The sequence below is a fragment of the Patiria miniata genome, unplaced genomic scaffold (assembly GCF_015706575.1).
Source record: "Patiria miniata isolate m_02_andy unplaced genomic scaffold, ASM1570657v1 HiC_scaffold_28, whole genome shotgun sequence".
Taxonomy (NCBI): Eukaryota; Metazoa; Echinodermata; class Asteroidea; order Valvatida; family Asterinidae; genus Patiria; species Patiria miniata.
Genome location: NW_024037067.1, coordinates 875,791 through 902,458, shown reverse-complemented (window position 1 = coordinate 902,458; position 26,668 = coordinate 875,791). Strand labels below are relative to the sequence as shown.

The window sequence follows — 26,668 nt, the reverse complement described above, 5'->3', positions numbered from 1 at the left end:
ACCTCCTGAGTGAAAGTTGGAAAAAATCACTCTGGTGGGACTCAAACCCACGACCTCTTGCTTTCTAGTGCAGATGTCTTACCACTCGACCACTGAGCTAACGGGATCGGTTGGCTGGTTCAAATCTGATGTACATAGCAGCAGGTACCGCATAAACTATTATAGGATGGAATTTTGCGTTGGGGTGATATAAATCAAATTAGGTTTTTGCCCATCGAGTGGTTAGACGTCTGCACTAGAAAGCAGGAGGTCGTGGGTTCAAGTCCCGACCGAGGGATTTTTTTCCAACTTTCACTCGGGAGGTAACACACTTGAGTATACAGTGTTTAAATGTCGGTGAACGGCAAAAACCCTAATTTGATTTATAGCACCCCGACATCAAAATTTCATCTTATAATAAAAAATAGTAAACCTGAGGCCAAGTTATTAACGTCAGGAGGTTTCACTATCCTTACTGTACTCTGATCTTAGGAAATAATCAGGAACAGGACTCAAAATAAAGTATTCCTGGATTGAAATGCTCTTTTTCTACCAGGAACTGATCAATAAAAGTAGGATTACTCTTACAGAAAATTGTCTCAGAATCTGAAAGTAGGATTCAGGTAATGAAACCCTCGCAAAACTCCTGTATAAATATACTTTTTTCAATGTCCTTGCACTATTTCAGCCAGAGATGCCTGTGAGGGCCACCAGTGTCAGAATGATGGTACATGCTTTGCCACCAGCCTAGAGGACTACGTGTGTCTGTGCACAGAGGGATACGAGGGACAATTCTGCCATCGAGGTAAGAACTGTCAAAAAGAATTGACTTTGGTTCTGACACCATTGTCCAATGGTTACGGTGTCATATGAAATATGAACTTCTATGAAATCTGGTCTCTTTTACCTTATAAGGACTCTAACCCTCACAGGAGATGTGTCTCTGTCCTTAGTCTGTTTGCTAAGGCATGCACAATACAAGATATCAGTCTGTTTTAGTCTGTATTAGTCCAAATTTCACACTGCAACTGTCTCCAACTCAGATGCGTTGGTTTAAACTGTGACTGGATAGTGTTGTTTAATTGTGTTTGGGCAGGACACTTTACTATAATTGCCTCTCTCCGCCAAGTAGTATAAAAGGGTACCTGTAAGAATAGAGACCTTATTGTGTTGATCTCAAGCTGTTGCAGAAAAATGGTCTCATGGCCTGATAAACAGGTGTAAAACAAATGTGAAGCACTTTAAAAATATTGCTATAAAGCACTTTATAAACACAACATTATTATTATTATCTTTGTAATTTCAATATGACATTATGTATTTTTTATGTATTATTTTACGATGAAAATTCTGAATGCTTTATAGTATATATTGGTGATGGTCTTCACTGGAAAAGAGAAGGAAAATGTTTCTACAAAATAATAAGCAACATAGTTCACACAAATCCACCACCCGTAGTTTCCAAACCAGCACAGGCTCGTAGACTTCACAACCATCAGTTCACAGAAATTGCAGCAAGGACAGACATCTATATGCAGTCATTCCTACCCAGAACTATCCAGAAATGGAACAAGCTCCCTCAAGACACCATAGACGCCCCAAACCACAACACCTCTGAAGATTTAGTTTAGTTCCACTTCCCCAAGGCCTCCTTACTAGACTTCCACGTGGAGTATTCAGGAGGAAATTCACCAAGTACCAAGTGAATTCTGAAGTTGTTTTTTCACCTGTTTGCTCTGCAGAGATTGACGAGTGTGCATCCAACCCATGCATCAATGGCGGCGTCTGTAAGGATCAATTCAAGGCATTCTCCTGCTCCTGCCAAGAAGGTTACATCGGAGACCTTTGTAATACAAGTACGTTATTACTCACATGGCTTGAAAGTTTTAATCATTTCCCAGCTCTCTACATTGTTTCAGTTCTCTACCTTTCTAGTTCTCTACTTTGTTTCAAGTTTGAAATCATATTATGGGCTCTGTGCATGAACTTGTGATAATCCCAACTAAAGTGGTTGAAAAAATACAGTATTCCAGAGTTTTGTATTTAACTTCTCTATAAAGGCATACAGGATCATTTGCTTTTCATGCGTTTGTTTCATGTCCAATGATAACACCACCAAAAAAATCCAAAGAACAATATTCAAAACTTAGCCTGCTGAAGTTTCAGCTCAGTGGAAAACACACTTTTTGAGAAAACAGTGAATAAACCATGCCCAACCTTTTGATAATGAAACATGATTTTGTCTATACTCCAAAAATCAGTCAATTGACTGATTGTTGGAAATCACCTACATTTCTTGATTTCTTCTAAATGACAGCAAGCCAGATCGATTATTTGCAAAAGGGTGCTTAGTTCCAGTACGATCTTTAATCCAAGCAAGCTTTTTGATAATAATTTGGTAGGTTACTTGGGGATAAATGCAAATGATGCCTTTAACCTTTCAATTTTGAACCTTTTAATTTTGAAACTTTCAATTTTCTAGAGCTGGTCATCCAGAATGAGACCGGTGCCCTGCAAGGCAGCAGCTTGGAGATAGAGTGGATTATCATCATCATCCTTCTGGCGCTCTTCACTCTCTTCCTGATGGGTCTCCTGTGTCTTTGTTGCTCTTGGAGGCGGAAGACTACCAATGAAGCATAGAGGCACTTATCCTGGTCACCAAGAGTCCTCAGGAACTATCCGGTTCGTTAGTAAAAACGTCATACACGCGCGCACACCACTGATTACTAGCGCCCATTGGCTGCAAACGCTCAAGCTGCGTTAACTTCCGGTTCCAATCGTGCAGAAAGTGCTGGAGGTGACGTCACACTAACAAACCGGATACAGTGCCGGAGTCGTGACATCACTCATAGGTCACCTCTGCGGAACTGTGCTTATGGGTTCACACACTGATCTCTACGTACTCACTTGATAACGTATGCCCATAATGCTGGTCTTCCAACTGTGGCTGTCGATATGCGAATGCTTGTCACGTACATACGACACGCATTGTATCAAAATTTGACGCACTATTTGTTCGCCCACACAAACTCTGATGTTCTAAAAGGACAAGTTTTCGCTGTGAATAAATTTCTTAACTTCGCAAAAATTGAACTGCATCGTTCAAAAACTAAACAGAATGTTGCGCTAGTTTTAGTCTTGTCAGAATGAAATCTTGAACAAAGTGTTATTTTGTGAAATGACGTGCTCTAAAAGTGTTTAAAAAACATACTTTGTCAATGAAAATTCAGTTTGAAACTTTCACAGAACATTTTAAACATTAGTAGCATCACAATTTACAAAAATCTCAAAATTTCCCTCCCCCCATGTCATTTTGCAGCTGTTTCTCCATTTGTAGCTCTGCCCAATTCCGCCTGGTTTTGACAAACCACGTCACAATTGTGTTAAATTTCTTGTTATATAGTAGTTAGAAGTGTACATGAAATCACCAGATTAGCGATAAATCTTTTAACCCTTTTGAATTCCCAAGTGTAAAGGAATGAACAACCCATGTGGCCAAACAAATTAAAGGGTCAGTCATTTGACTTGTAACTTGAGCTTATAGTACCCTTTATAATTTGTTCATCAAGTCTCTACGTGTTCAAAATTTTCCAAAACTTGTATTATTTAAAACTTCTGTAAGTGTTATTGGATCTGTGATGCTTTTGCATCTGAGTAAAACAAAACTGGTAAGAAACTTTTTATATTTTTGTAAGAACTTATTTTGTACATTGGAACAGTAGGTGCTTAAAACGGTGGAATATTTAGTATGTTTTAATTATTCTTTTCTATTGTTGAATAGTATTGACATCTATGCAGAAATTGTGTACACATTTTAGACTTTATATACTAGTTTTAGCCCATGTATTTTGGTCGGGTATATTTATTGTCAGGTATTATACAAGGTATTGGATTTTTAAAAGAGTTTTTGTATATTTATGCATGATTTTATCCAGAAAACTGGACTTTGTTTATACCTTATAGCTTAAGGCAAGTGTCACTATTTTAGTAATTCTTGAAATGAACTTTAATTAACTTCACAGTTGTCTGTCAATATGTTTAATTTGCTAAACTTTTAAAGTTCAAATTATTTGTCAAAAAGGTTTGTCATAGTTTTAGTGAAGATATAATATACAGAAATGTTTTCATAATACGCAAATGTGAATGAAATCTGTATAGTTAGTGTCAACAAGATGTTAAAATTGTTAGAACATTTAAGGCAAATAAAAGAGTTCATATTTTTACTGAAGTTATATCCAAGTCTTACAGAACTCTATGTTTTAAATCTGGAATTGGAAGTACGTGCAGTAGCTACAGTGAAACCGACTATATTTTAAAACATTTATTCAAATTCGCTGATTCTAATTTCAAATTTGTCCAGCAAATTCAAACCATGAGCGCACATAATTCGTCAAGGAGTATTCGATTTTGTCTCGTCTACGCCGAACCGTGTCATCCAGAAACCAAATTTGTTTGATGCCACACAATTTCATCATAATTTTGTTCAATTTCGGCATTCCTCATTGTGATATTCTCAGCAAAAAGAATATATGCCGCTAATGATAAATACTTTCCCCTTTTTTTCATCTTTGTTTCTTCATAAATGAATTGTTTGTTTCTTGTGATTTTTTTCTTCTTAAAAAAATATGTTCAACTCGGTTTTGGGCACATACAAAATTACTGTTACACAGGGAATTGATAATTTGAACAATGGGGGAGGCACTGGGATTTTTTTTTTGGGGGGGGGGGGACGTGCCCCACCAGGCGCTGATCCAGAGGGGGGTTTTGGGGGTCAAAAAAACCCCCAAAAAAACAGCTCTGTCCCTATTTATTTTTCCATAGAGATTCTTGAAAAAAAAATGCAACCCCCCCCCCCCGCTCCGACACCCAATTTGTTTGTGTTAGTAATAATGTCCGCCTTGCACAAAATATGTACACATCCAGCTTGGTTAGGGGGTATATGTATATTTTTCTGTGATATAATGTTAATAATCTTCGGATTTCAACAGCGCCCCCATTGAAACTATGGTACGAGCAAACCCCCTCTCCCCTCCCCCCCCCCCCCCCCCCCCGCAAGGGTTCGGAGAAAAAAAACCGTCTACATTTCAGCTTTATTTGCCAATAAAACAAATAGAAAATTCCTGGATCCGCCCCTGCCCACCATGCCCCCTGGCTACACCACTGGGTTTGGGGGGGGGGGGGGTCAAGACTGCCATCTTCCATTCAAGTGCCCTTTTATTTTCTTCCAGCGTTTACCCCCCTTCTCAGCCAATATTTGTAAAGTGTCCTTTTTTCGAAACGTCTTTTTTTTTTCAAACAAGTTCCCTTTTTTAGCATCCTCAAATATGATATCATGGCAAAATATTGGAGGTAATTTCATTTCAATGCAATATCTTGAGTTTCCGTCTTTACAATAGGCCTAACTTTGTTGACATCGCTAATGGTATGGACGCGAGTCGGCGCGCGGTGTGCCCTCGGTTGTCAAGAAAGCATGGTACATTTTAAATGTTTAAATAGTGGACTTTTCAAAAATTGTTACCAAAAAGGGATGTCTACTAGTTTTTGTGCCTTTCCGAGGAAATGGATATTTGCTATTAATATGCTCCAGTGTAAAATTTGTTTCATGACCCCTTTAAAATACCCATCAAGCCCTATGGCAGTATCCATTATTTTTTTGAAAACCAAACAAATAATAATAATAAACCCTCAAGATTTAGAAATTTCCAAAAATGAAACCTTTATTTTTTTAAGTGCTATAATGTACAACGATCAACATACACACGTTACTGTACAACCTATACACAGTAAAAACAAGCTTTTCTAAATTTCTCTATAAACTCATCGACACAATAATTTTATGATTAAACAATGTGTGCATCACTGTGTTTAAATTCTGGACAAGTTTTGTTTTGACCATTTCGCAATTTTATGATTAAAAACTACGTTATTGTAGTAGAGTCCATCACATGACTGGACTTGCGACTGGACTTGTGACTTAAAAGGACTTGTGATGAGCTTGTGGTGGATCCGACTAAAACACTGAAACAATACACTGGGATTTTTGTTTTTGATAATTCTGGGGCTGATTTCACGAAACTCCTCTTTTTAATATCTTATGACTCGTCTTAGGACTTAAAACATGAGTCCCCGCTCTAAGATTGATCCTAGCTAAGATGCGTCCTAAAAGACCGATTTCACGAAAGCCTTGTAAAGGCATCATAAGCAACACGCATCAAAATTACTAATTTGATGGCTGTTTCATAATTGTTTTTACCGCTTGACGAAATGGTCATTGAAAAGAAACACACAAAGCCAATTTTCGGTGTTTGTGCATAGAACACAAACTTTTGCCTGAAATTTTCTCTGCTCATTAAATTTCAAATGCAAAGTAGGTCTACACATGGATACGATAGATTGATTAATCTCTATATAAAGACTGGATAGAGGATGCCCATACACCAGTCACACAGTTGAATTTGTATACTGACCAGTTTGCCCCCAATGTTCCAAAAATGGCCGCCGATATACGAACGTTCTACACGTACATACTGTGTACGCTGTATCAAGAGCTGACGCACATTTTGAACACGTACACTTCTTATGATATTCTATAAAGGACAAGTTTTCATCGTGATTATATTTCCAAATGTCGCAAAAAGTGAACTGCAGCATTCAAAAAGTGAACCATGACGCTTGAAAACTGTGACCCGTGGCCAGTGGTGTTGGACATCATCTTTTCTTTAGGAATGGCATATTGCCCAGATCTTGTTCCATCATGAAGTACACCCAAAGTCCTCTTTAGAACCTGAAGTCCAGTCCAAGAGAGCTGCCCTCCACGGTTAGAAATTTTTGGTTGCAAAGGCCTGTGCCTCCAGGATCCGGCTTCGACTGCAACAGAAAAAGAAACCAAAGTCTTCCAGTTAATATTCTCACATATTCTTTCTAAGTTACAACTCGAACAAGTTATCCCAAATTAGTTATCTAAGACTTGCAAAAACACAATCACCTATAGAAGCGGTATTCTCCACTTCCCCACAGAAAAATGTATTACTGCTTGCTGGAAAAAGTAATTCTAACTATAATAAAAATTTCTCCAGAAATAACACGGCAGTTGACCGGTAGTGAAAAAATTGGAAGCTTTGTGTTAAATTAGGTTGTTGCCCTTCACCGACGTTTAAACACTGTATACTCAGTGTGTTACCTCCCGAGTGAAAGTTGGAAAAAAGTCACTCGGGTGGGACTCGAACCCACGACCTCTTGCTTTCTAGTGTAGATGTCTTACCACTCGACCACCGAGGTTACCGGATCGGTTGGCTGGTTCGAATCTGATGTACATAGCAGCGGGTACCGCATAAACTATTATAAGATGGAATTTTGCATCGGGGTGATATAAATCAAGGGCAAAAACCTAATTTGATTTATATCACCCTGACGCAAAATTCCATCTTATAAAAGCTTTGGGTTCTTTTCAGTTTTCTTTTTTCTTTTTTTTTCCACTTGCTATGGCACTATTACCCGTGATTCCTAAAAAAATCATTCAGGATTTGACAGGGTTCTTCCTTTAAGTTTACCACACTCACAATCATTCTTAGGACATGTTTGTCCAACTTATGTGGCTGTGGCTGGCAGTTACATGTGTGTTAATGGAATTGGCTGAAGCCACTTGCCATAGATGTGTGTGTTACTGTTAGCCATAGTCAAGTCATATGGACACAGCCTTACCTGTTGCATCTGCTGCCTGGTCGGGACCCATCTGATGTGGACACGCTGCGTATACTCAGTGCTGTGCCTGGCCTAGGTGAAGGCGGGTCTAGGGGCAGACTCTCCATAGTAGAACGCACACTCTCAAACCTTCATGGGAAATATACCAGTACACACAGAGTCTGAATGTCTTCCAGACTAAATTTTTGCTTGACTTACTGACTAACTGAGACACTGACTGAGTCACTCATTATCAATAAGGGCATACACCAGAGACTTTGGAGTCAAGCCTAGGTAGGTAAGTCCAATTTTGTTTTCAGTGTTCCTCGACGAAAATGTAACAAAACCATTTATTCACAAAAAGAGTAAAGGAAACCTTTTATTCATAAACGATGAAGAAAAAAACAAAACAAATGCAGATAAGTAATAGACATTCAATGGGAATGTAGAATGGGGGGATTTAAAAAAAAGTCAAGAGTTTCTGCAGGGGTGCAATTAACAAAAAGAGTGGGAAAAAAATCAAAATATACATATAGAGAAATATATAATAGACAACTGAAACACAAGCAGAAGTAGGCAACTCAAAACATTGCCAATATTTGTCACGTTTCCCGAATGAATGCACAAAGAGATAGCAATGTTGGCAATGTTTGCATGAGTGTGACACACCAAGGGAAGAAGTTCATCCTTGGCGGTATAACAGCTGGTCAGAAATGAAATGTATAATGGTGATTTCTACCTCGCTGCAAGACTTGCTCCAAATGATGCCAGATCCGCCTCAACGTGTTTCAGCTGATTCTCAACCTGTCTGGCACTCAGTGCTGGTACAAAAATATAAGAAGTAGAAAAAGGGTTGATTTTTCAGATTTTGTTTGGCATATTTGTGATACTAAATATATACACTGTTAACTTTTGTGGCTATCTCAACAAGAAAGTCTCTGGAATTTACTGATATTCAACAACACAATAATGCCAAGGTAGCCCATTTTAAAAGCTTAAAGGGCCCATGTAATGTAATTTTTTTAATGCAATCCTTGAAAATGCACCTTTGTGTCCAATTTAAATTTAATTTCAATTTTTATTTTGCAGTCTTTAAGGGCATTTTGCACGGTGCCTTTTTGGTTATTGTGCTAATGCCAATTTCGATTTTCATAAGGAAAAGTGTGATGTCATTTCAGGCAGAAATCTCAATGTTACAGCTATTTCAACGCCCAAAAAGCGCCAGAATTTTGGATATTTTGCTGTCGTGAATTTTCTTTTCTTTGGTGATTCGCTGATGTTTCAGTAGATGAAAGTAAGCCAGTTAGCATAGTTTTCTCACAAATGTTTTCAGTGAGCAAGTTTTGGGTGCGCAATTTGAACAAGAAAGTCTTAAACTGAACAGTGTCTTCCTGAAATGACATCACAGCATCAGCGCCCTCAGTTGTCAGGAAAAGCATGAATTGTTTTTAATGTTTACAGAAGTGCACTTTTCAATAAAAATAACCAAAAAGAGAAGTCAGATCGTTTTCATACATTTAAGAGGAGTAGAAAGTTGCATTAAGTATGTTCCCAAGAAGAATCCATGTCATGAGCCCTTTATTAAAACATCATTGCAGTTCGCCAGAGATTAAAACTTTAGTAGGGTGGAAAAGTTAGCAGCTGCCCCAAGGAGCCTGTTTTTGAAAAAACACATTCCATTTGGTCATGAACGATGCACAATTTTTTTGAGGTATCTGAGAGTCCTGACCCTACCTGATGCAGCAGACATTGGTCTCATGACAGGCGCTGACTTGGCTGAGTTTCTCTTCATGTGAATGCCGTCTAGAATGTCCAGATTAGGGAGCAGCTCTTGAATTTCATGGTGGTAACTGCGGATAGGAACAAACACACCATAATAATAGTATTATTATATGATGAATAGTAATAATATATAATGATTGATTTATATAAGCATGCATACCCACCAAAAAGATTCTCATACTGTGCTGCATAGGATGCTTGTAAACCCTCTGTACTTTACAAAGCATTGCTGAAGAGAACGATCTGCTGAAGTTGACGTCCCGTGATAACAGCATCCAATTCGTAAACAAATGTAACATGGTCTATACAATTGATTGTGTTTGATGAATTTAAATATGCAAACAGGCCAAGATGGCTATGCGACACACATATTCTGGGGCAGGCAGCAGCCTTTGTAAAGTGTTGACTATTTACGTTTAAACATTTAAATGGTAGGTGAAAGTTTCACAAAACCTTTAGCAATATTACCTTGGTTTCTCTCCCTGCTCTGCACAGAATGGATTCCCTGATAAATACAGCTCAGACAGACTGCTACATTTGGCTAACGAACACTGCATAGATAAAAAAAAAAAAAATTGAAGTAAAAATATCAGCTACTTTAACAAACACAAACTCAATATGTCTCTCAGTTTTCTTAGTGTACTCAAACAGACATCTAAATATTCAGATTCAAAAAGTTAGCAACAATTTCTACTTTAGCACTTTGGAAATATGTTTTGACAGAATACCTCACGGACAATTTAAGTTGAAATTTTACCTGTAACCATTTTGGCTGAAGTTAGTTTTCTTAGTGTACTCAAACAGACATCTAAATATTCAGATTCAAAAAGTTAGCAACAATTTCTACTTTAGCACTTTGGAAATATGTTTTGACAGAATACCTCACGGACAATTTAAGTTGAAATTTTACCTGTAACCATTTTGGCTGAAGTGAGTTCAGAAAAACACTTTTATAGGATACTGTCCCGTAAATTAGTGGCAGACCATTTGACAACATTCATGCAAAATGTTCAGTAACATTTGGTGTCTTTGTGAAAACTTCTTCCATGACACAAAGACTTTTGGTCGAAATACACACACACAAGTTGTGAGTGGGAAATACTTATCAGAAGGGCAGTTGGCACAAAAATGCATGGGATATGGAGAGTGAGAGAGGGAGAAAAAAAAACTATTTCAGACTGGCGTTCCAGAGTTGCACCAAACCAAAAAATATCAAGAGCAATTCAGGTTGATCCAAACAGATTCCAGTTTCAGGCAGGCAAATATTTTTGTATTGTGAAAAAGCATTGTATTGTGAAAAAGCTTACTTGGTTTAAATATATGAGAAATTATTCCTTCTGGCATGCTGTCATTTTGAAGAAAAACAACAAAAGAAGGTCATTTCCAAAGATCTGTCAAGTGACACATTATTGGAAATTTACATGAATCCGAGTTCTAGTTTGTAGTTAATTTGCAATTGGGCGAATCAGTGAATAGGTGACAATCGGCTGAATGAGAATCATGTCCCAAATGCAGATTTTGGAGTCGTGACACCAGATGGCGTAATTCAAAATACGACTCGGCAACTTTGGAATTGAAATTGAGATCCCGAATATTGTGTTTATGTTTCTTCTGTCTTCTTGAAATATACAGCATTCACAGAGCTAAAACCTCATCAGGTTAGTTATTAAGCATCCATCTTCGGATTCTGAGCACTTCTGTTGGTTAAAACAAATTACAAATGGTCTGCTCTACCTTTAACTCTAGTCTACAGGTGCCCCAGTCTGAAACAGGTGAAAGTGTAAATTGATGGGAAACTTATTGATGAAATAATACTTACAATGGATGTCCACCTGTGTATCCTATTGTCACTCACATTCAGCACCTCCAGTGATGGGAACTGTTCATGTATGCCGCTGAGCTCTGTCAGCTGATTGTATGATACATCTAGATTCTGTAAGGACCTACAAATGAGATGGTTTATGGTATTGAAAGAGGAAAATTACTTGTCACTCTTTCCTCTTGTGGAGGAAATAATACAGCTTCAGTCAGAACACAGATCGTCACATCATGAACATGATGAAGCATTTCCATTAGAATTACAAAAAATGCGCATTGTTGATTTTCCTTGAAATCGATAGAGTTTGTTTTTGACATGTCTTTATTTGAACACGAATAATTTCAAAACCTTTTGAAAATCAAACCAATACCTGTACTTATCAGGAATGAAGTTAAGATTCCAAGCTTTAAAATGATATATAAATATTGGCGGTACGTGTTTCCTCGCCGACGCTAGAGCCTCGTAAAAAAAATCCCGTGGATTTTTTTTGGGACGCGCTGCAGAGTAGTTTTTAGTGCTAGCTAGCAGGAGTCCATCACAAGTCCTCACAATTTCATCACAAGTAATCCAGTCCCAAGTTTCAGTCCCAAGCTGTTCAAATAAAGCCTGACATACATTGTACATACAGGAATTCCTTTGTTGTTGGTCATCCCCTGTTACTCGTGACTGGACATGAGATCAGATTTGTCATGGGACTTTAGATGGACTCAACTACAACTTTGGCCTGGGGGTCTGAAAATGTAATTATAATTGGTGTGCAGTATAATGCATTTTTAACAACTTTTTTGTTTTCAAAATTTGTTGCTCACATTGGTCACCAGAAAACAGCATTGCCTAATTTTAAGACTAATACTATCTTAAATCTCTTTCTTAGTACATGTACTTGTCTATTGCTACGTTTATCTCTAAATTTCAAGTACCTAGAGCAACTTAATTTCACAAGATAAAACTACCTTGCGAAAGCAAGAAATCAACTCTATAGCTGCTTGGCATTGCTTTCGGCATTAAGTGACACACATTTTCTTGTGGCAAAATAAAAATAAGGTTTTTACTGAGTTAATAAGCCTCACTGACCCAGTGTTTAACTCAGGTTTCCTTGGCATGAAATGACTAAGAATATTTGTACTCCCCCTTGGATGGAATGCTAGTCTATTGCAAGTTACTCCCCAGCTAATGCCGGTACCCATTTATACTCCTGGGTGGAGAGAGGCAAGTGGGGGTGAAGAAGCTTGCCCAAGGACACAGCACATGACAACCAGCAGGATTTGAACCCCCGACCACTAGGCCACAATCCCCATATTTTCTTGACACTAACCTTAATTTCCCCAAAGCCTTCAGACAACTGGTTGTCAAGCTGTTATGAGACAGTTGGAGGATCTGAAACAAACAAAACACATTCTTGGTTTTTAAGGCAAATGACAAGCACATTGTTTTGGAGGCTTTGTATAATAAGAAGACACTTTGTATTAATCCTTTTGCACTTGCATTTAATTGTTTTACATTATATTTACACCTCCATGAAATAAATTAAAAAAAACAGAGTGCTGGGGCGGTTTGGAGTGGTATGAGGAGTAACAGGCAGGGCTGTTAGGGGTGGTGCAGGGGCTAATGGGTTAAATATTTCCATGCTAAATGAATCTAAATGATTCTTTTGGTATGAAAGCTTGATGCTAATTTTAGGCCTCATTCAATATAGTGCAAATCGGTCTACAAGTGACAAAACTTAGCTCATTGGTTTCATGTTGATTTGTAACATGTTATAATTCAACTAAAATGTGGTACAGTCGGCTCCCGTTATAACGAGGTCCGATGGACTTTCACAATACTGTCGTTATAGCCGGAACCTCGCTAAAACCGGAGTGCAGTTTTCCCCATTCGTTGTGCACAAGGTACGGTACATGTGCGTGCGTGTTTTAATCGTGTAACGCACGTCCGAAGACATGAAAAGATGGTCATTTGTTGGTATGTACGTCTGTTAATAATGTATATTAAATATTTAACTGATGGTGATGAATAAATGAAATAAATAAAATACCTTTAAGGGAACATTGTTCAATATTTGAGGACCTGAATCCGGAGGAAAAGGCATCATCGCTGAGAAGAATCAGGCAAGTAGGTCACTCGCACAAATCGTGCCGAGTGACATTTTGCTTTCATTTTGCATTTGCTGGAATCGGGCAAGAGAGGGCGCCAATACATGCATTACTTCCGGGTTTTAATGACTCCTGATCCTTAGATGCCTTTTGGTTGTTGACTTTTTGGAACAGTTGGGTATTATTGTTTCTGAAGGGATTCTTTGAAATTGTAATTATTTCGGTTAACTATAGCGCACATTCGTGCCAAGTGATATTTTGCTTTCGTTTTGCATTTGCTGGAATCGGGCAAGAGAGGGCGCTAATATTACTTCCTTGTTTAAGTGTCTCCATGTGTAATTTCGCAGCAATTGGTGATTATTGTTTGTCGGGAGGGATTCTTTTAAGATAAAAATAATAAATAAACAAAAGTAATAATTTTGGATTAAAATTTGTACAATGTATATGTGGTGGGGCATTTGAAGATCTTGGAAACCTGTTTTCATTGGGATTGTTTTTTCGGCGGGGCCGGAGGGGTTCTTAATTTGTTTAAGATTTTTATTTTTTTATTCTTCGGATCCTTTTTTGGGGGTGAGAACCACGGTATGTTTTAAACTTTATTTTTTGAAGACGGACTGAATTATCTCTTTTTGGAAGTTGTGGTGGCTCTGAAAAGCCGTTTGTCTTGTGATGCTGTGTTCTTTACTTCGTATTTTTTTTTATAGCCACAAGCCAACAATAGGGAGCAATTACGCACCCGATGTTCGGGCGGCAGTACTAAAGGCTATTCCTTACAATGTTAACACTTAACTCCTGAGCGCCCCCTATTGTTAGTTTGTAATAATATAGAAACGTGGTACCGCAGTCGTAAGCAAACTTCAAACCTGGTCACGCTAAGGGAAACCGCAGCAGGGGATTAGCGACTAGACCAGCGGTCCACTGCGCCGATTATCACAGTCCCATTGAATTTATTTATAAAGATCAGCGAGATGAAATAACGTTGGGTTGAAGTCTTTACAAAGGTACATTGATGGGTGAAGCTTAAGTGTGTTGCTTGAATTGGAAGACGGGAGCATGATACCCGTTTCGGGACAAAAGGTCTGTCGTTGACAAGCTGCAATGCCCGTAGTTTTGAAAAGATGTCGTTGTAAATGGGTTGAGAACAATGCTTTTCCTCGCATTGGGTCAGCCAAAATCGTCGTAATAGCCGAAGTCTCGTTATGTCCGTGCACGTAATAACCAAATATTTCCCCATAGTAATGTACACAAATTGATCGGGACTGGGAGAATGTGCTCGTAACATCCGGGTTATCGTTATGACCGAGCTCGTTGTAACGGGAGTCGACTGTACTTGTAACCAGAGACAATAATGAACTAGAAAGGCTAATCTAATATTTATTCCATTTGTTTACCCAGGGTACGCCCAAACAGTTTAAAATTGGTTTCCATTGGGGTCCTGCACACATTACAAATTATTCAAGAATGTTAAACAAAGTATGAGGAAAAAGTGCATTGATGAAACAGACGACAAACATTAATACTTACAAATACAAGTATTTCAGAAGTAATACAGAAATAAAGCTATATACGCAACAGAAGCTCATTTTAAACATTCACATATGAGGCATGAATTACTGATTATACATTTAAGGGCCAAATATGGAAAGGCCAAATTTCATGACTCTCAATCATGGAATTTTGTACTAGTTTGCACTAACCCTGTAATCACAGAATCCAGAGTTATGGGCTGTATGCATGTGCAATGGCCAAAATTCCTTGCTAACCAGTTAAATACGCTAACCATTACTACAGACTTTGCTGCTATGGTTAGCAGGGATTCTTGGCTTGCAGTAAGCAGAGTCATGAAACTGGGCCCAGAAATACATCACCAGAGAACTCACAGTGATATGGGGAAGTCCCTTTAAGCCTGAGACATCTGATAACTTGTTGTGGGACAGATTCACCTCATTCAGCTGCAAAATGTATAGATATGAAAGAAGAAAAAAATTGTCCTCAATTTTTCAAACCAAAAGCTGAAAATATACCTGCCTGTGATGTTTTTTTTTATATTTTTTAGAAATTTCATTGTATTGTTTGTTTAAATAGTTATGTTCTGATGAAGTAATGCTTGAAAAACAAAATCATAGAACTTTACAATTAGAAGAAAATGGAAATGATTTTCAACACACTATATTGAGAACCGCAATGATAGTTACTTTTGCAACCCAAAGGAAATTCCTGCCATTTGTAAAACTTTGGCTTTATAGCAAAATATTGTGTTCATGTGGGTCACTGCAGGTAATAATAATCCATAATTGTGCCAAGTTGGCGTTTTGTTAGTAACATAACTATATCAGCAGTGCTCAATACCTAGAACTTATACATACATTTGCCAGTAACAGATACAAACAGCTACCAAACAAATACCAAACACGCCAACCTTTTTGCATCTGCTGAGGTCTGTCACAGCTCTCAAGCCATTGTGTGTAGCGTGCAGTTCCTCCAATGATGATAAACAATTTAAACTCTGTTAAATGAAAAATATTAAAAGTTTTAGAAGGCCAACAGGAATAAATGAACAAAAGGCTTAATCCTGCGAAGTCCCTTGCAAATGCACTTAAATGTACATAACATGATAACAACAAACCAGAAAATTGAATAAGCCAAATTTCTGAACTTATCAAATTAGGACCACTGCGAAATGCTGTATTAGATGTTTCCACGACACTCATTTTAGACTGACATTCCAGAGTTGCGCCAATCCACATTATTCAAACATTTAAATAAAAAAGTTTGATGTTTGACACAGTTCAGAATGACTACATCAAAAGGGCGACTGCTCCAGTCATTTTCTGCTTCATAATGACTCCCAAGTCTGGTCAATGGAAAATCAATACATAAACTTCGCCTGACCGGAACAAAAGTATATTTGGAATGACCTTCTCACACTATTTCAATGTCACTTCTCACACTTTCTTTCACTGAGACTCTGGAAAACTAGCCTGAAATGGGTGGTAGTTGCAAATTGCTTTGAATTTATACATGTTAACAGTCCACAATATCAATATCACATTATCATTAGGTCATCAGTGGAGTGCTGTTTAATATAGAAAAAGTATCTGCTTTCACACAGAGCATCTGTAGCATAAACTACAAACCAATCATCAACACAACTGGGGTGTGGCTCAACTTACATGCAAAGTGTCAATTTTATTGCTGCTGATGTCAAGAACTGTCAGCTGTGAGCAAGAAGCAATCTCTCGCGAGTCTAGTTTCCTGAGGCGGTTGCTGTCCAGCCTGAGGACTTTTAACTTCTTGAGACATGATAGACATTGCCCTGTATCAAGAAAAAACGAGAATAACATGTTAATTATCCAATTACCTCTATACTTTGAAGCAGAAAAGTTGCATGCGTGTGTTCATGAATTGCTCACGCAAATTGGGCTGCTACGATTGTAGCGGGCAATCATCCGCTTCACGGGCGACAGTCGGTAAAGCAGCCTCCCCTGCATGGTGGGCAAGTTGAAACCTCATTGTTTTTGTCTTGCAAATCCTCTATTCTGTCACAATTGCAGCCCATTTCACAAAACAAGTGTATAACCTACGCTACTCGTAGTTTTTACGCAACAAATTTGTTAAGCAGCTGCTCAATTTACATAAGACAAAGCTGTGAATTTCTTGTTTCACCTTGAACAAGGTGGGCTCTATGAGTTAGGATGACACAATTAATAGAATATATAAAATAAGAAAGGAACAAATTCAATATAAACACTCACCCAAAGTTTGTATTCTGTTGTGTTGAAGTTGAAGCGTATGCAGTTCAACGAGACTAAAAGATACAGTACAAATAGAGATTACGATAATAGTTATTACATCAATTATAATATACAACAGACCAGGTACATGTTTTTAAGCATAAAGTGTTATTTAGTCATATCACACTCCATTTTGGGAACTTGCATTATAAATTTGCAAACAAAAATACAACTACTGCACAATGAGTGCACTTTTTTTTTTTTAAGAAACAGTTTAATTAATTTTTTGTGTTCATTTTTTCAAAGTACTTTCAATCGGGTTAATTTTAAATTAAAAAAAATAAATACCTTTCAAGATTGCTGACTGATGTTATTTCATTTCCGTACAACTTCAATTCTTTCAATTCCTGCAAACAGAAAAGAACACAATAGTTCTTTTCTTTCACCTTAATGTGATATTCAATAAAGTTCAGCAATCACCATACTACCACATGACGTTACAACATCTTTGGATATGATGTGGCGTAATGCCTATAGCACTTACAAATATTTTGGTCTAATGGGTTATTTTGTATGCATATGTTTACATTACTATTGTGACAAACTAGCATAATGTGGTGTCATGTGGTGTAAAGGATTCAAGGCATATGCTTACTTGCAAACACTCAAAACAGAACTGCCAACTTGATCAAGTACATAATAGTATGAAAAATACTGTGAAATCATTGAGCATGGTATACTGTCTTTCTCAAGAATAAAAACAATTATATCAGTACTAACGATGATTGGGACCTAACCATCGCTAACGCAAACAGTTTCTCAAATACTACATCCGTTAAACGGCTGCGAGCAGGCTTTAGACTTTATACGTACGCTCGCTGTATTACTTTCTCTCAACAGAGCTGGCACTCGCGCACTCCCTGTGACCTATGGATTCTATGCACGACAGATTCCTCGAACTGCTCTTTGACGTTTGAAAAAAGAACAGCATTTTTTTTTTCAGCACAAATGGACGCAAAACAATGAAAAGCTTGGTGGAACGATGTCTACTTTAAATTAATAGCCCTTAAATCAGTCCATTTCATGAAATTATGAAGACTGCAAATGATCCTATATGCTTTTAAAATGTTTTTGGAAACATCCTGCGACTGAAATGCAATAACATGGATAAAAACTACAATTGTAAGTAAAAAAATAAATATTAGCATTATCACTGCTAGTAATTAGATACACAAAATCATACCTTGTTGTGATGTAAATTTGCAATCTGCCTGATGGAATTACAAGACAAATCCAGCAAGCGAAGATGTGTAAACTGAAAAGATAAACAGATGAAATTATAAAATTACAAAATATTATACACATGGATGCAAATTGGGAGGAAGAAAAATCAACAAGCACATCAGGGTGAGCAAATTTCAACTTCACTTTACTTCCCGTTCAACCAGTTGTATTTACTTTTCTACTACAGAGCTGGGGTCAGCTCCTGTGTCCTTGGGCAAGACACTTATCTACAATTGCCTCGCTCCAGCAATGGGTATAAGTGGGCACCTGTGAGGGTAGAGACCAGATTGCGCTGATCTTGGCTGCAGTGGTCTCATGGCCTGATGAACAGGGGTAATACCTGTGAAGCGCTTTGAGACCAAGCTTTGCTGGAAAGTACTACATAAGCAACACACATTATTATTATTATTAGTGCAGAAATTCGCTTAGCACAGATAACAATAGCAGGTTACCATCCAAAATAACACACACTAAATGTTACTGCTGATTGGTTCCCAGCTAATTTCTACTTATTAAATAGCACATACATTTGCTCAGCAGAATTCTCTGCTTGGCAGGTCCATAATTGTTAGTCAATTTTGAATCTGAGAAAGCAGAAAATAGAAGAAAAAAATAAGCCAGTTTCTCGCTCCGCTTCCTTTTTCCCACCAGCCTCCTTTAAAAAAGAATCTATACATACATGTATGCAATATATTTTGCAATATATATTGACAATATGCAGTCTTTTAATTTGTTCCCAACAATATTTTTGCTATGTAGAAGGGGTAACAGCTCCTTTGAACACAATTTTGTATCAGCAAAAGATTCGAGAAAAAAGAAGAATCCCTCCGCCATCTTGGAAAAATCCTCAATCTTGGGAAAAAGAAGAAAAAAGGCGCACGCTTCCAGTCCTTAATATGTTTAAAAAGCCCAGATGAGAACTATTTTTATTTTTACTCGGCCTTACTAGACACCTTGCACGGAGCGTCCTCACTGAGGACAACTTTTGTTGTTTAAAAGGAAGATACAACACTTGCAAACATCAAAAAACAAAATGATCAAATTACCACGAAATTCTTTACTGGACTGTTAGGGAATGACAGTCTAAAGCATACCCATTCAATCACAACTCCTGGTGTGCTGACATTTTTAAGTAAAGTGGTATTTTTGAATCAATTTCCAATGCTGGTTGGCCGACCAGCATTGGAGAAAACTGGCTTTTTTTCAAAAACTGCTCCTCCTTTTTCATATTGAGTTACTCCGCATTTTCTTTGCAATTAATTACACACTTGTGAAGGGGTACAAGCCTACTAGACTGATTCTTTGACCTTGTAATTCCCCAATGTCTATAAATTGTTTGTTTCATTTTAAGTGGGGTCAGGGAACCTGACCACAAGAACATGATTGGTTTTCTTGGTTTTTCCAGCATCTACAAAATACGAACCCAAAACGTGAAACAAGTCAGTGCAACAATATTTGCTTTAACATTCTATTCCTCCAAATCCATTTATTTCTGAAAAATACAGCCAAAGCAAATGTTGTTCATTTCCTTTAAATTCTGTGTCAATGATAGAACAAAGTGTGTACTCATACATACCACAGAGGAACAAATGGGGTGCAAGAGGAAAAATATGGAATTATTTGGTAATTCAAAATACTTCTTATGCCTGAAAAGCAAACAATCTAGAATCATACCTTTTCCAGATTTGGAATTGTACCAATGTTACATGTGTGTAAGTTGACATCATAAACATCCTCGTACTTTGATTCTTGGCTCATCTCCAGCTACAAACGAGAGAAAATTGGGAAAAAAACATCATAAAGATTTTTTTTAAAAATGAGACAATGTATACGCCAGCGTTTGAAAAGTGGGTGTTCAAATAGGATTGGAAAAGCCTACAATGTGTCCTAAAGATACCCCTCTCAATAAAACCCTGAGCTGTAAAATAATAGTGGGTGGGCTCATGAGCACTCAGGAAACTCTTTTATCAAAATCATGCTAGATCACAGACCAAGCTTATGGCTCTGCTTAACTTGTACAATCATCAGATTTGTATCCCCGCCCGCTTCATTTTTTTTACGGTACATTAACATTTGCAGTTTATTTGGTATTTTATGTGCTTCCAGCTGAATTTTAGAAGTGTAGAATATGGTAGAAAGGGGGACAGCTCCCCCAGAACACAAAAGCATCAGCAAAAGAGTCAAAATAAAGAAAGGATCCATGTTGCCTCTTGGAAAAAAAAAGGGAAAAGAGGGGTCACCTCCTCCCTTTAAAAAAAAAAGAGGGGTCACCTCCTCCATTTAAAAAAACCCACCAAACGAGAAACTACCTAACTACATGTACATGTGTGTATTTTGTTTACTAGATCTACCATTTTAATATTTCAGAACCAGAAATGCACCATAGGAGGGATGATTTGGCAAAGTAACAAGAGACTTGGGATTAATTTAACTAAAGCCATTATGAACATAAGTCTGTTTGAAAACGGTCCTCCTAATACTCACAATTTCTTGAGGTGACATCGTTTGGCATTTTGAATTTGGCCGTCCTGATGCTGCGCCGCTTTCAGATGGAACGTCAATGAATTTCACATCCTGTCCTTCATTGTTGGCATTTAACTCTTCTTCATTGTGATTGTCAGCCACTTGTCTGAGGGAATTTGGTCTTCTGCAAAATAAAAGTAGGGCCTAATGTTTTATTCTTGGTGGTGTATATTTGACTGTGAACCTGTACCTGATTTTGTTTTGGCCCTCGTATCGGCACTTTCACTGTTTATTCACAGTGAATGTTTTGGGGACTTAAAAGGTTTACCGTCAATACCGTGAGGAACCTTCAATTCATCTGGTTCTGCGCTTACACTGTCATAGTGACTTCATATTCAGGGGATGGGAATCAGACCTAATGCAATTTCGAACTTCAAAAATTTCTCTTTCAAAAAAAGTCCTCCGGAGCCACAAAACAGAAAGCAAAGATGAAATATTCTAGGATGAAATGTAGGATTTTATTTAAAACAATAAAGGGAGAAAACCTGTACTTTTGGGAATGCTTTCTTTCAAAGTGTCAAGTTGGGCTATGGGTCTTGAACTAGGGACCTTTAGCTTTAGTCCTACATTTTCCCATTGAGCCACACATGCATATGCTCAGTTCCAATTGATAATGATAAATAATATCTTCTATGACGTCCATGAATAGGTACGCAGGTCCAGAGGAAGCGCTGGCACAAAAGTGGAAGAATGAGGGACTGGTTCAAGGTACATGTACAGTCATTTTTCTAGTTGTTTTCCTAGTTCCGGATCGCTTTAAATGAAATCCTACCTCTTTTGGATTGGTTTCCAATACTATTTTTTTCCGACTAAAGTGCGTTTTGAAAAGTCAAATGTAAGCTTCTTGATTCACAAATATCTTTTTGATAACATCTCGGGAAGAATTCCATATATACAATGTACATGACTGTATGAACATCACTTATTTGCAGAGATGCCACAGGGTCTGCTTGAAAAAAACGGAACTGGGTCTGCTTGAAAAAAAAAACGGAACGGCTGCTTGAAAAAACGGAACTTGTTTGTGTGTGAAAAAGCCACTCCGTGTCCGACACAAAGTCCCCGTTGTCATCTTTATCTTGTAGCCAAATAAGCCAAGTTCTGTTTATTTTTAAATTTTGCTTCTATGGCCTTTAAAGCTGTCGGTTCGTTCAATCACTTTGACTTTTTCCATATTCCTAATATTTATTCTGCCTACCCGAATTTCCAACGTAATGTTCGACACGAAACATGCACGATTCCACAACACTGCTGTCGGTGTACGTGATCCTTGCACTACGCGATGCGCTCAACGAAAACATGGTTGGTACCCGCATTTTTTGTATTCACATATATCACTGCGATTGGAAACCACCGATAGCTGAAATGATAGACTTGATTTCCAGGCTGAATGCTACGTGTGCTTAGCGCACAACACGCCCGCACGCAGTGAAGCACGCGCGAGGCGCCGTTGTACACTGCGTGCAAGTACGTTGGCCGCTTGTATCGTTTGCTGGCTCGGCAATAACATACACAAAGACTGTTTTTAAGACTACTTCAACGAACAACGTTGTGCCATGCGTGCACCTAAATGTACTAAATCGAGGTAAAAATCAACGCATTTCCACAGTTTTTCTTCTCTTTTTCTGGTTAATTTGACGGCTGGAAAAAACAGAATTTTGTGAGATTTTTTTAAAAACCGGAATTCCGGTTAAAACCGGAAAAGTGGCATCTCTGTATTTGTCCCTGCAGTGAGTATCAGCCATTAGAAAGCGATAACATTAACATGTCCTAGAAAGTCAAATTTAGCAGGGAAAATATTAAAGCATTTACTGAGAAAACACTTTGTAGAATTTTTCAGACCAGTCTCAAATTCATACCAGTTAGTGCACAGGGTGGCAAGTGATGTCCAGGTATGGAATTCTTTCCAAAATGTCTAGTTAAGGAATTTTGGCCAGGCTTGCGAGTTGCACTTTCATGACTTTGACATTGCTTGGACAGTTGGTAATAGGCCCTAGTAGAAATTCGCGGGGGTCGGGAATCGACAATAAATTTTCTGGAAAAAATGTTGCAACCTGACGTCACTTTTTTCTTCATATCATCTCAACGAAGGTCAGTCATTGCAAAAATGATGAGACATGAATCTGGGACTGAGAAAAAGTTTGTTAGGAAATTAGCCCCACTAATGTGGCTGCGGTATGCTGCGCTGAACCTCTGGCCACACACCATGGTACCGCACACTACTAAAAATTACAGGCAGTTTCTTACATTGTATTCTATGATGTCCCATCTATCACTTCTGGGATGCTTAGGTGTAATGATGTTCAATTTTCCGAGATATTCTTGAATCTTTCTGGAGCCCATATGCACTCGTGAAACGTCTGGTGATGGCAGCCATTTTGAATGTGACATGCAAGAGATGACCTCAAGCTGTGACGTCGCGTTTATGCAAATTGCTTGTCGAGCGAGGGCGCGACTTGCAAATGCGACGGATGTTTCCTGTACCATGCATTTATCGTCTGGGGGCCACGTGCACTGATCTCTATTCAGGATCCACGGCACAGGAAACAGCCGTCGCATTTGCAACTCGCGCCCTCGCTCGACAAGCAATTTGCATAAACGCGACGTCACAGCTTGGGGTCATCTCTTGTCACATTCAAAATGGCTGCCATCACCAGACGTTTCACGAGTGCATATGGGCTCCAGAAAGATTCAAGAATATCTCGGCAAATTGAACATCATTACACCTAAGCATCCCAGAAGTGATAGATGGGTGTCGGACGCTTCGCCCCATTTCCACGTCGCCCCATGTCACTTCGCCCCTAACCACTTCGCCCCATCCCCACTTCGCCCCATCCTCGCTTCGCCCCATCCCCACTTCGCCCCATCCCCGCTTCGCCCCATCCCCGCTTTGCCCCATCCACACTTCGCCCCATCCCCACTTCGCCCCATGTAGATTGGTTCCTCCAAGAGTGAAATTAGATGTCAAAGGTATTGTCGTTCTCAGATAAGTGGGAGACGGGTTGGTATAGCCGGGTTGGGAACAAAGTTGGATCTTTTACTTTTAGTTCAAGCTTTTTTTCTCGGTAGGGGAGAGTGATAGCTTGACTGGTTGGTTATGAATTGTTCATTTGGTGGGCTAATTCTTTCCGTTGGTTAGCAATTAGTGAATCTGTTGGAATTGTTTTTAAGCCAATAAAATAGATGAGATTTTTTTTACATGTAACGGCTGGGGCGAAGTGGGGATGGGGCGAAGTGGGGATGGGGCGAAGTGGGGATGGGGCGAAGTGGGAATGGGGCGAAGTGGGAATGGGGCGAAGTGGAGATGGGGCGATGTGGGGATGGGGCGAAGTGGGGATGGGGCGAAGTGGTTAGGGGCGAAGTGACATGGGGCGACGTGGAAATGGGGCGAAGTGTCCGACATTCTGATAGATGGGACATCATAGAATACAACCATATGTAAGAAACTGCCTGTAATTTTTATGAAAACGTCCTCAGTAGTGCGCGGTACCACGGTGTGTGGCCAGAGGTTCAGCGCAGCATACCGCGGCCACACTAGTGGGGCTATTAGGAAATCGAAGTGGCTATCGTTACGGCAGTCGTTGTTTAGCGCCCTCTACGATTCTTTTTTGATACGCACGCAGGTATATAATTATTTGTTTCCACGCATTAAAGCGAGCAGTGCGTCAGCTCAGGCGGTAGAGGGTAGGATTTTGCACCGCGAGGTTGCGGGTTCGAATCTCAGTTTTGCACTCAATTTTTTTTCTTTTTCTAACCTGAGGCTTTGGAGGATTTTTTTAAAAAGGGAAATAAAGTCCGAATTTCATAACGTTCAAATTCACTTTTTTCCTTCTAATTTTATATTTTCTTGTCATGTTTTATAAAAGTTGCAGTCTACCGTAACGATAGAAAATGGGAAATGCGTTACGGCTGCCGTAACAATAGCCACTGCGTTAGGAAATAGGCTTAGAAAATTTTCTTGCCTCTCCATAGACTTTGTACACAACCGCTGAAGTGGCGTCAGTGTGCAACATTTTTCCAATTTTCACCTTCGTGCATCACTCAGAAGGTGTAGATATTGAGCTGTCTTGCTTTGCATCATTACCTTTGTCGCACACGATCCGTCACATCCACATCACTTGCGATCCGCCGTCCACCGCGGCCTGTTGCTGTCCGTTGTTGTCGTTGACTTCTTGTTGGACATGTTGGAGGCTCGGTTGTGCTCTTTCCACGTCGAATATCGGCCGTTTGATTGACCATGGAAGGACTTGACATCAGCTTCGATTTGGTTGAAAGGCTCCGGGGCTTTAAAGCAGCCATCGAGATGATTTTACTGTCTGAGCAATGCGATTCGTTTGCAGTATTTTCCGTTGTCAATAAACATCAATGGAAGCTGCCATTTTATTGAACTGACACTTGTCAAACGCTTGAGGGCGCTATACTGTTCAGATTATACGGCTAACTGTTCATCAGATGTGTTGATTGCGCTCATCACAAGAAGCAATGATTTTTTTCGTTAGGATTATAATATTTGTTGAAGTAGGCCTACATACTATAGTTGAAGGCTCCCCAGCGGCCCAGAGAATTTTTCGCAAAAAGGGGAGGGGTGCTGCAGAGTTGTAAAGACTCGAGTCAATGCGTGACTTGTCGGAGTCCGACTCGAGTCACAATTTTTGGCGACTCGAGTGCCAACGGGCAACTGACTCGACTCGAGTCTCTGCAGGATACACGCAAGGTTGCGCGCACATCCCGTACAAAAATGCGGGTGAAATCTTTGTATACTGTTTGTTCACCGTTTAGTAACTTATGGACCCTTTTGAAAGTTAGGCCTACGAAACAACCTATATAAAATATGGTGATGATCCAATGGCCCATTACCCCTCCCTCCCCGGGTAAAAAAAATGTTGGGGGAGAATTATCCCTCCCCCCCCCCCCCCGGATTGACACCCATGCTCTTTTCAAATTTCTGGTTTGCATATTTCATAAAGGGAAACATTACTAGAACCTGTCTTGCATCTATCGTAGATGATCGCCCTTAACCATCCCGAGTAAAAAAACCCGCAAACGCTGACGGCCAGACTATAGACGCCAGACGCGGGATTATCACCTATAGGGCTTTATTTGAGGCCTAGCAGGGCCAAGATCTCGGCAACTGTGGGGAACATGTACGTTTGGAGATGACGTTTTAATAACTTAATTAGCTATGAACCCGTATGCCACGCACGTGTTATTCGTTGGGGAAAAACTGCAAGGAGTTGGAGACATTACAACTTCAGAAAGTTGACCTGCAAATCATTTTTGATGCTTGAACGTCTGTACCAATAAGTTAGAGCCGGAGTGCAGAATAAAAGTTGAAACAGAATCAGTCCAAGGGCGGATGGGGGCAACGGGGGCCATGCCCCCCCCCCCCAAATGACGTCTCAATAAAGGCAGGCACTGCGTACACCACCATCTTTTCCTCAAACAAATTGGTCAAAGTAGTCAGAAATTGCCTCAGATCGCACCACAGAGCATCTACAATCCAAAAAAAAATTCGGGGCCCTTATACAAAATATGTACGTCTTTTTAAGAAAAATCTGTGAACCTTTACGGGGCCCCGAACCAAACCTCACGCCGTACTTATTTGGACCCACTTTTTGGGGGACCATTTTTTTTTAGCCCCCCCCCCATAAAAAAATGTGTTCTGGATCCGCCCTAATCAGTCCAACAGATTTTCTAAAATTTTCCATAAGGAAAATACGATATCCCACACAAATTTTTCATTGATATGGTCGATGTCTTAATTCAAATTTCTTCAC

General features: G+C 39.1%; 2 protein-coding genes across 7 annotated transcripts in view; one reads left to right on the top strand and one right to left on the bottom strand.

Annotated features, from left to right (window-relative positions):
* The window catches only part of LOC119734946 (fibropellin-1-like), a 57,500-nt gene extending 54,829 nt beyond the window's left edge, over nucleotides 1-2,671 (top strand). For all 6 annotated transcript variants that reach the window (XM_038208589.1, XM_038208588.1, XM_038208590.1 and 3 more), the window contains 3 exons: nucleotides 668-784; nucleotides 1,722-1,835; nucleotides 2,462-2,671. In XM_038208589.1, the coding sequence (XP_038064517.1) occupies nucleotides 668-784; nucleotides 1,722-1,835; nucleotides 2,462-2,619 (389 nt within the window). In that variant the 3' untranslated portion in view covers nucleotides 2,620-2,671. The remainder of the gene's footprint in view (nucleotides 1-667; nucleotides 785-1,721; nucleotides 1,836-2,461) is intronic.
* A 2,999-nt stretch (nucleotides 2,672-5,670) lies between these two features.
* LOC119734920 (protein phosphatase 1 regulatory subunit 7-like) lies at nucleotides 5,671-25,549 on the bottom strand. Its single transcript, XM_038208556.1, has 16 exons — nucleotides 24,976-25,549; nucleotides 20,856-21,018; nucleotides 20,046-20,135; nucleotides 18,331-18,402; nucleotides 17,436-17,494; nucleotides 17,109-17,161; nucleotides 16,527-16,669; nucleotides 15,773-15,859; nucleotides 15,234-15,305; nucleotides 12,576-12,637; nucleotides 11,261-11,384; nucleotides 9,910-9,992; nucleotides 9,394-9,509; nucleotides 8,399-8,480; nucleotides 7,681-7,809; nucleotides 5,671-6,846 (listed from the first exon to the last, which is right to left on the bottom strand). Exons 1-16 carry the CDS (start codon nucleotides 25,188-25,190, stop codon nucleotides 6,798-6,800), a joined length of 1,599 nt encoding a protein of 532 aa, XP_038064484.1. The 5' UTR covers nucleotides 25,191-25,549; the 3' UTR covers nucleotides 5,671-6,797.
* Nucleotides 25,550-26,668: the final 1,119 nt, after the last annotated feature.

Excerpts from the sequence above, each read along its gene's own strand:
- LOC119734920 (XM_038208556.1), bottom strand. The coding sequence starts at position 25,190 with ATGGCTGCTTTAAAGCCCCGGAGCCTTTCAACCAAATCGAAGCTGATG. Across the intron at positions 15,306-15,772 it reads ACCTCAGCAGATGCAAAAAG|CTGAATGAGGTGAATCTGTC; the intron begins GTTGGCGTGTTT and ends TACATTTTGCAG. Across the intron at positions 11,385-12,575 it reads AAGGCTTTGGGGAAATTAAG|GTCCTTACAGAATCTAGATG; the intron begins GTTAGTGTCAAG and ends TCTCATTTGTAG.